The following is a 10000-nucleotide window of genomic DNA, read 5'->3' as shown; positions in this document are numbered from 1 at the left end:
TTCTTTTAAAATGGACGATCATTCAGATCAAATAATATTCATGGACAATAACAGACAGAAGGTGTACTCTCTGGACTTCAGGACTGATTCAAAAAGTATGGAAAGGAGGGGGGAATTATTTTTGTCTTTCTTTCTTTCTTTCTTTCTTTCTTTCTTTCTTTCTTTCTTTCTTTCTTTCTTTCTTTCTTTCTTCTTTCTTTCTTTCTTTCACAGGATTCCAATACTGACACACATTTATGGATTGTTTTTTTTCTTTTTTTCCTTTTAACCAACAAAACCAAGATGACACATTTCTATACAACATAAACATCAGGAAAAAAACTTAGAATTTCTTTCTACAGTTTACAATATAAAATTCAAGTGCAATTGAAGTTCCAAATATTAGTTACATAACATACATTTCTATTGTAACCTCTGTTACTTGCAGGTAGTTTTTCTCTTAATTAACTTGTTATATTGTTTAAGATCTCCTATACAGACTTTCACTATCTTTGTCTTTTCATGATGTGAACACAGCACAAACTGAGCTAGGTCAGGGTCTCAGAAAAAAAAACATTCACTTCAGCCATCTTTAAAGATGGCTAAAGAGCTTTTAAGTGCACTGAACATTTAGCAACCACCATGTCTGTGCACATTAGGGGCCTTAGGGAGAAAACCAAAGCAAAAATAACTGGCAATAGCCTATATGTGTACATCTATATATACTGCATGTGAATATCAACTTGCTAGCACACCTTAGATGCTAGTAACAGTACATATTCACACACACACACACACACACACACACACACACACACACACACACACACACACACACACACACACACACACACACACACACACACACACACACACACACACACACACACACATGCACAAAAATACACAAACTTGATACTAGTACTTTCTGTCATTCCTTCACTGACTCTCTCTCTCTCACACACACACACTCACACACAGACAGACACGCACGCACGCACGCACGCACGCACGCACGCACGCACGCACACACACACACACACACACAGCATGCACACACACACACACACACACACACACACACACACACACACACACACACACACACACACACACACACACACACACACACACACACACACACACACACACACACACACACACACACACAGCATGCATGCATATGTATATCAAACATCCATGATGTGGGCTTTTGCTAGGCCTAGCATATATAAATATTTCAAAAATGGTACACAAACGAACCAAACCAAACAAACCAAAACAACAAACAAGCAAAAAAAATATATGTAGAAAAAATATACAGGAAAAAGTTTAAAGTCAAAACAAGGACTTCAAAAGGAATCAAGGGGGGTTCAGTCTTCTTTCATAATTTCTTAGAATGTGAAAATGTTCAGGTTTACAGCTAGCGAGCAGGAACACAGGGGGCAGTAGAGAGCATGAAAAGGGTTGGACACATTAGGTACACACGTGCGGAGCGATTTTTCCTTTTTTTCTGTTTTCAAGAAGCAAGTGATGATGATGATGAAGATGAGGAGCAAGAGTAGGAGGACCTTAGTGGACTTATTTGTACGGTCGAAGAAACCTTGAGACCTTGGAGCGGAGGAATTTGATGAAGGAACGCGGGAACATTTCCTTGGACTCCTGAACGGTGTACTTGAAATAGTTGTGGGGGTGGGCCAGCACATCGAACAATGCCTTGATTAGTTTCTTATCCTGTGGGGAGGAACCACAAACCAGACAAAGGTTAGAGAAAGGTCACATACTTGGATGAATAGCAGAGAACTTTCAGAGAACTTCCACTGCAAGTTATCATGACACTTTGGAATGGTTCAGCAAATTCTTCATCCTGGATATTGCCAAAACCTGCAGAATGAAAGACTCTTTAGGTGCGATGCAGCAGTTTTCCCTCCCTTAACACAGTCGTAATCAAATCATTTTTACATATAATCATTGGACTTTTTGTGGTTTTATTATGATGGGACAGTGAAAAGTGTGACAGAATAAATTACACTTAGCTGATGGTTTTTTATCCAAAATTACTTACAATAATTTACTGGGTATTGCTTACACTCCCCGGAGCAATGTGGGGCTAGGTGTCTTGCTCAAGTACACCTCAGCCATGGAGTGTAGGGAAAGGAAGTGTGGGATTTGAGCCTGCAACCCTCTGATCTAAAGATCAGCTCCTTAACCACTAGACCAGTGGTCTCCAATTATTTTTCCCCAAGGGCCAAATTATGTAGCTCAAATGAAGCTGAGGGGCAAAAAAAATCACCCTATTGTATGGCCACAGATAGCATAGCCTACATATGAAGAGTTCAGATGCAAAAGCCCCTAACTCCATTTCTGAAGACCTGCACTTCTATATTTTTAGAGAACCCCGTTGTTGGTTTGGTTTACATTCATGTACTTGATAATACATATAAAATAAAATAAAAAAATATGCAATTTCGATAGCTTTGTATTAAATAAAAATGAATTAAGATCATTTTTTGAAAAGGCACTTAGGGGGTTTTGCATCTGGACTCTTCATATGTTTTCATTTGTTCCAACCTCATGGCGGGCCAAATGTTTGCCATGCCCGAGCCAGATATGGCCCGCGGGCCGCCATTTGGAGACCACTGCACTAGACCATGGCTATCCCCAGCATACAAGTTGGCAAGAGGGATGGGGTGAGTATGGGTATAACCAGACTCAAGCCTGGGTCCCCCCCAACCAACCACTTAATTGGGCTGACAGCGGTTGCTTGATAGATATCTTACTTTCAGTATCTCCTGATGGTTCTCGGAGGCGTAGAGTCGACCATCTCGGACGATGTCCTCAATCAGTTGCTGGTAGTCCTCTAGGGGAGAATTACATCAATTGATATCACACACATTAGAAGGAACAACACTGTTTTGTCTATTTGTTTATGTGTGTGATGCAATAGTAACAACAATTCTGCAAGACAAAAACCCTTTGTGCGGCTTTGTGCTCTTCATTTTTTCTATACTTGAAATGAAATGGACTCTCATATGAAATGTTAATGTTTGTTTGTTTGTTTAATGTTCTCATATGAAATGTGAATGTTTGTTACTGTCTCCGTAATTTGGATGAGTTGACTCAGCTTGCCTCAGAATGGCTGGCTACGTATCTCCTCAATCGTGTGCTTAAAATCTTTCTTTTTTTAAAAAGGAATGTACAACTCCTAAGTGCTTCAGTGGTGTTCAGTGGTGTTCCAAATTCCATATTTCCTCGCAAAATATGGCTTCTGTTGTGTTTTGTTTGGCCTTTTGTAAATCTTGTTGGTTTCTGTTGGAAGACTCATTGCTTGTTGACATTACTCTGAGTATGCAGTGCTTCAGATTGAAATCCGCAGCGTAAGTACACGGTTGTGAGGTATCCGAGAAAACAGTTTGAGAATGTACGAAATGCCAAATGAAATACAACTGAAGCCATATTTCTCTACAAAACGTGTTATTGAATACCTACGAACGCCACTGACCACTTGGTTATTTTCACCACCTGATTTCATGACAAAGTGCAAGCGTAAAATACCATTTCCCCATTAAAGGTACCTTCTGTACTTTTTGTGGTGCCCACGATATGCCTGTCTGAAAATATACACTGTCCCTCCCCTCTCATGGTTTGAATCACAGACGGTTTACATACAGCCTTCAAACTCGCCATCCGGCCCGTGCCTGCAGTTCACCTGGGGGCGGTGTCGAGAGAGCCCAGCCCATTTATTCTGAGTCTGCCCTCTTCCGTTGGCGCCCCTTGAGTGCAGTACCACCCGGAAAAGTGGTGAATGGAGTCTTTCGTAATACCCTTACAGCCTCTCTGGTTTGAATGTTTGTTTGTTTTTAAATCACAGAGTGTGAATATTTCTACTGCAAATATTTCTATATGTTCTTATTGTATTTGCTTTGCTCTTTCAGGCATGTCATCCAGAAATTGCAAGCTGCTATTTCTGACACGGGACAGTGAAAGTAATTGGTAGAGTTCGCTATCTGCCCATTATCCACCATCTGCATATTCTGTTCAACAAAAGCAACGTGCAGTAACTTTGTAACCAACATTGTAACTGAGAAAAAGGCTATCAAACATTGGTATTAGGTTGGATAATGTAGTTACTGTTTGATCTGTTAAATGGACACATTTGGACCATAAGACTTTATCTCAAGATAAAGGAGGTGTTATGAAGACCATTTTCAGTTTAAACTAGAGATGCACCGGATCCTGATTTTTAGGATCCTGCCGGATACCGGATCCACTGCTTAAGATCCTGCCGGATCCGGAACCGGATACCGGATCCTATGAAAGGGTTGAAACACATAGCCTACTCACACACGTGGGCCCTTTTTATCACGTTGGCTCAAACTATTTTGAGTGAAAAGCCTCGGCTACCAGATCTTGGATCCTGTGAAAAACCCTATTATCCTGCTGGATCCGGAACCGGATCTTGGATCCGGTGCATCTCTAGTTTAAACTCAATTTTTGACAAAATATGTATTTACTGCACTTTGCCTTTGTATCCACCATCCGCCTACTAATGACTCCTCAGCTGACGCGTAAAGGTAATTACAGAGTAAGTATCTTGAAAATCCTGCCTAGTGCCCTGTAGCGAAGGGGAGTAGAGTTGCCCAGTCGGGACTCGAACCCGGACCTTCTGGAGTAGTACAGCCAGGCTCGTTGGCGTAACAGTCAGAATACACGCACAACCCTAGTGATGGTCACTCCATCACATTTAACGACACACGGTCCTTGGAAATAAACACATGTGATGACTGTGTGTAAATCCTGCCTAGTGCCCCTTTAACGACACATGGTCCTTGGAAATAAACACATGTGATGACTGTGTGTAAAGTCTTACCATCGTAGGTCACATAGGGCACCTGGAACCCTTTGCCACTGTTGCCCTCGTTGGACTTGAACTGGATCCAGAGCTTGCGGGAGCGAGAGGTGAAGGCAATGGGCCGCTCGTAGGTCTGACACGTCTCGTAGGTGGTGATGGAGGTGGGCTGGGCTGCGGGAGACAGGGACAGGAGCTGCATTTACCCATTTTAGCCTGATGACTCACTCGTATATGTTTGACCTTTGGTGCCTGGAGACACATATACGCTGCATTCAAGCTCTTGATTTGAGCTTTTTTTAATAAAAAGGAAACAATCCGCACACTTCAGGTCTTTTTTGTGCAAATCCTGCACCTTCTGAACAGATGAGCGGTGGCCTATCACAACTTTAGCTATTTTAAATAAAAAATGTGGGATATGTCACAGCTGAATGAGCACATTCTAGATGCAAAATGAGGGTCTTAGGGTTTAAATACAACTTAATTTGTGTTTTTATGTGCATCAGAGGCTAAGATATTTAGCTTTTTATAGGCTGAGGAGGGCAACTTTCCCAACAAGGGCTTAGGTATTCAGCAGGTGTTTTTTGCAGGTGCTTTTGGTATCAACAGGTTAATGAACAGGCTAGATATGGCTACAGCCTAGGGCCCCCCCAGCAAGGGGCCCACATTGGCCAAAGGGGAAAAAAAATACAATTGGAGAAATGTGACAAGATGCATTATTGATAACTTAATCTGCTTTGTCAGGTACAGTTTTAAATCTTATTATAATACTCCTCTTGGGCTGGAAAGATCACGTAATCTATGTAATTTTGTTATGAAATTTGCCTCCTGTTGGGCCTACTACTTCAAATTGTAACCTAGGGGCCCCGTCCCTGGGCAGGGAGGGATGACTTAAGACAGTGGTAATACTAGTGCACAGTAAAAACAAACAAAACGATGTAGAAGGGATGTCAACAATTAATCGACTAAAGTTAATCGAGAAAAAAATTGACAACCCGACTGGCAAGAGACCCAGATGAAATGGGCTTAACACAGTGCGTGTGAAGAGGGGTGTGAATAGTGGGAACATTTCAATCACATTTGGATTAAAGAATATGAATAGAAATGATTGATTTTATATTTTAATTTTAGATGTAATTTATCTTATCTAAAAAGACTAAAAAATCTCACAACTCACGTCCTCACACAATAAGAGCTGAGGGTCGGATGTGAGCAGAATGCTCACACTGTGCGACACGAAAGACTTGTTTTCCGAAACTGCAGACGACAAAAACGTGGACGGGAAACGCGTACCTGAGGTGGTGATGAGGATGTGCTCAAGAGTGAATTGCGCTGCCCTGTCAATTTGTGCATGTGTAGTGTCAAATTGTGTCGTAGCACTGCTTCAAATGTGCAATTTACTCACAAGTGGCGACCAGGATTTCAAATATTCTTGTGACCCTACAGTTGCTTATTGCAAGCTGGTCGTGAGGTGAAATCGCTTGTCATTACCCCATGTATACTACACAATGTGAGACTCACGATTGACCTCTGATTGAGCAAGAAATTGGCCCGATTCCCAAAAAATTGCAGGAGTGGCAAATCAGTCGTTCAAAAGTCAGGCAAAAGTCGCTCAATGTATGCCTGGCATTACATGGACACGGTAGAGTTTCCAAAGACCCTTGGCTATTATCAAATAGGTTGAGGTCCTACCACTCTTCCTCATGACCAAAACGTCTCCGCACTCGTCCTCGATGGGCAGGAAGATCTCAGGCACCACGATGAGGATGCGCCTCTTATTGGGCGGGTTGATGGTCCAGATGCAGTCCACGTTGGACGGGTAGTCGCCGGGGTAGTTGGGGGACTCGATGTAGCCCATCAGCTCGCCCAGCTCACCTCCGCACATCTGATCTGTGGATGCAGGAAGACAGAGACTTTCTCTCACAATTTTACAAATACTGGAGCAAGCACTCACCTCCACACATGAGATCTGAGTTTGCAGGACTTCCTTTAGGGACAAATGCAAGAGCAGTCATTCATATCATATCATATTCATATTCATATTCATATATCATATCATATTCATATCATGTTTCTTGTGTAACAGAGGTCATCTGCGGTAGTTTGCCACTCGTAGCTCGAACCCACAAACCACCAGTCAACGCTCCGGCGTGGGGTGGGAGGTTTGCTAATGTTCTATCGCCGAACCGCACAGATGTAGAAATACTGGCGCTCTCATTTCCATGGTCCACACTGAGCATGTAGGACAGAGGCTGCCTTCATGGAATAATACTGGAGCAGCAAATAGTTTGTTTCACGTGTTACATTTGTAACCTCTGCTTGTTATGTTCTACATTACTGAAAGGGTTACAAGCCTTCATTTTGCTGCCTTTGTGAGCAGCCCAACCTACAAAAAAAGCTTTAAACAAAGCTGTTTTTCTTCTTTTCCTTTTCTTTGTTTTTACTACTTTACAAACACACAATGCATATACCACGTCATGCATACACACAAAGCTCCATAGTCTCCTTACTTTTGCAGTGCGATACATTGGTGGCCCCATCAAAGTCGGTGGTGGTGTTGCCTGGGCAGTTGATGCAGTAGTTCTGGCCGAACTCCGACTGGTAGGTGCCCACGGGGCAGCGGATGCAGCGGTGGGTGGTGGAGTTGTAGTGGTGACCAGGGGCACAGTGAACTGACAAAGGAACAGACACGCATGCAGAATACAGTATAATGAATGTCACAAATGTTACAGCTGTTCACTTGTAAGATGATGAAGTTGCATGAGGGCGCACACAGGCAGGTACACACAGACAAACACACGCACACACACGTACGCGCACGCACACACACACACACACACACACACAGAAAGAGAGAGAGCGCGCGCACGCGCGAGAGAGAGAGAGAGAGAGAGAGAGAGAGAGAGAGAGAGAGAGAGAGAGAGAGAGAGAGAGAGAGAGAAATAGAGGGAGGGGTGTGGGTATCACACATACATTATATACATACAGTACATACACACATACATACATACATACATACATACATACATACATACATACATACATACATACATACATACATACATACATACATACATACATACATACATACATACATACATACATACATACATTATACAGTACTACATACATATACATACATTCATGTCACATTATTACATAATCTTAGAGAGACACTGGTAAAGAGGGAGGGAGCGAGAGATAGAGACAGACAGACAGACAGACAGACAGACAGACAGACAGACAGACAGACAGACAGACAGACAGACAGACAGACAGACAGACAGACAGACAGACAGACAGACAGACAGACAGACAGACAGACAGTAATACTGAAATAGAGATAGAGAGACTGGACAAGACAACAAAACTCAGAGGGGCACATCAGTTCCATCTACAGCCACACCTTTAGCCTCGCAGTCCTTGAAGGAGGTGCTGGCGGCATGCTTGGTCATGAGACCCCCCCCACAGGGGAAGCAGAGCACACGGCCCGGCTCCGGCTGGAAGGTGCCCAGGCCACACTGCTGGCACGGCCGGAAGCCGTCATTGGAGAATTGACCTGGAGGACATTGGCCTGAATGGGCAGAGAGAGAGAGAGAGAGAGAGAGAGAGAGAGAGAGAGAGAGAGAGAGAGAGAGAGAGAGAGAGAGAGAGAGAGTAACCAAAGGGTATCAAGGGAAAAGATATTTATATGGCAGTATATTATATTACATGTAGAGAGTTACTTGTGCACAATCCCTGGTGCTGAACAAAAAAAAATTACGTATTATACGTATTTTTGGAAAAAAAAGGCTCGCACACTCTTTTGGATTTTCTTCTTTAAGTTATTTTTTCTTTTTATTCACTCATTGGCAAGCATGGCGTTTCGACCTCGGTCTTCCTCAGATTTACTGACAAACCATATAGTATTTTATACTATATTATATTACACCATTGGTTAATGCTTAGGAGATTGTTCATACAACTTGTCTGCTTGTTGACCATATGTTTAGATCTTCAAAATTAACATTTGATAATCGATTGCAGAAATCTGTGATGCATGCATGCACTTAAGCCTGGTTTAGACTCCTCCTGCGGCTGCAGGAGACGTACTGTCAGCGAGGGGTGGCGGCAGATCACTTACCGAAACAGCCACCACACCCCCTTGAAACAACCCCTTGAAGCGCTGAACGTATACTTCTCCCAGGCTGAATCGTCCGTAATCTGCCACTAGCCCTCCCCCCACCCCCTCCATCACACACACGCACATGCACTATAGACACAGACACAGACACCCACACTTACCACCGCACTCGGAGACGTTCTTGGCCCCGGCGATGCCCTGGGCCACCTCGGTGCTGGGACAGGGCTCGCAGGAGAGCTGGCCCTCCGTGTCCTGGTAGCTGCCTGGGGGACACTGCACACACTGCTCCTGCTCACCGCTGTAGAACGTCCCCACACCACAGCTGACTGGGAGGTCAATGCACATGGGGAAAAACACAAACGTTACATTGCATTCAGTGGCTTAACGCAAGTACTTCAGGACCCCCTGTAAGCTACCAAGAATAGGCCCCCCGAACAAAAAAGAGGGCCTAATATCATGTGGAGGGGGCCCATTTCTTCAAGTCAAGCGCCCATGTGGGCCCCCCGCCTCGTATGGGCCCCCCTGCCTCGCGGGGGCTGCGGGGGTTTACTTTACGCCCCTGATTGCATTACATTACACTTGGCGCCTGCCACCTTGACACCTGACGCTCTCTGGATTAATGTGGGGTTGGAGGTATAGCGAAGGGTAAGGATGGGATTCGAACATGCAACCCTCTGATCTGAAGGCCACCTCCCAAAACATTAGGCCACGGCTTTCCCCCACATCAGTAACACATAAAATGATACTTGGTCCACGTATACAATATTTGCAGAGGTGTCAAAAGTAAAAGTAGAAGTAAATTCGATGGAGTAATTACAATACTAGCCCATGACATTGTATAGCTGTTACACCACTTACCCCATAGTACCTAATGAGGTAGATTGACTGTTGTTACAAAAAACTCTAAAAAAAAGAAAGAATAAGAATCCACCACAAATTTGATCCAACAAGCTCAGAGTCAGCTGATCATAATACAAGTACAGAGGTCTACTAGTTACTCAGAGAAGTCATCTGCGTTGGAGGGAAACTTTGTTTCTACAGAGACCACT

At 43.6% G+C, this 10000-nt stretch overlaps 1 protein-coding gene across 2 annotated transcripts in view; it reads right to left on the bottom strand.

Annotated features, from left to right (window-relative positions):
* Nucleotides 1–1133: 1133 nt before the first annotated feature.
* The window catches only part of scube1 (signal peptide, CUB domain, EGF-like 1), a 203843-nt gene continuing 194976 nt past the window's right edge, over nucleotides 1134–10000 (bottom strand). For both annotated transcript variants that reach the window (XM_063217132.1, XM_063217133.1), the window contains 7 exons: nucleotides 9113–9277; nucleotides 8235–8402; nucleotides 7339–7500; nucleotides 6521–6718; nucleotides 4850–5002; nucleotides 2760–2839; nucleotides 1134–1713 (listed from right to left, as the gene is read on the bottom strand). In XM_063217132.1, the coding sequence (XP_063073202.1) occupies nucleotides 1561–1713; nucleotides 2760–2839; nucleotides 4850–5002; nucleotides 6521–6718; nucleotides 7339–7500; nucleotides 8235–8402; nucleotides 9113–9277 (1079 nt within the window). In that variant the 3' untranslated portion in view covers nucleotides 1134–1560. The remainder of the gene's footprint in view (nucleotides 1714–2759; nucleotides 2840–4849; nucleotides 5003–6520; nucleotides 6719–7338; nucleotides 7501–8234; nucleotides 8403–9112; nucleotides 9278–10000) is intronic.

The sequence above is a fragment of the Engraulis encrasicolus genome, chromosome 15, assembly GCF_034702125.1.
Source record: "Engraulis encrasicolus isolate BLACKSEA-1 chromosome 15, IST_EnEncr_1.0, whole genome shotgun sequence".
Lineage (NCBI taxonomy): Eukaryota > Metazoa > Chordata > Actinopteri > Clupeiformes > Engraulidae > Engraulis > Engraulis encrasicolus.
This window is presented reverse-complemented; position numbering and strand designations above follow the sequence as displayed.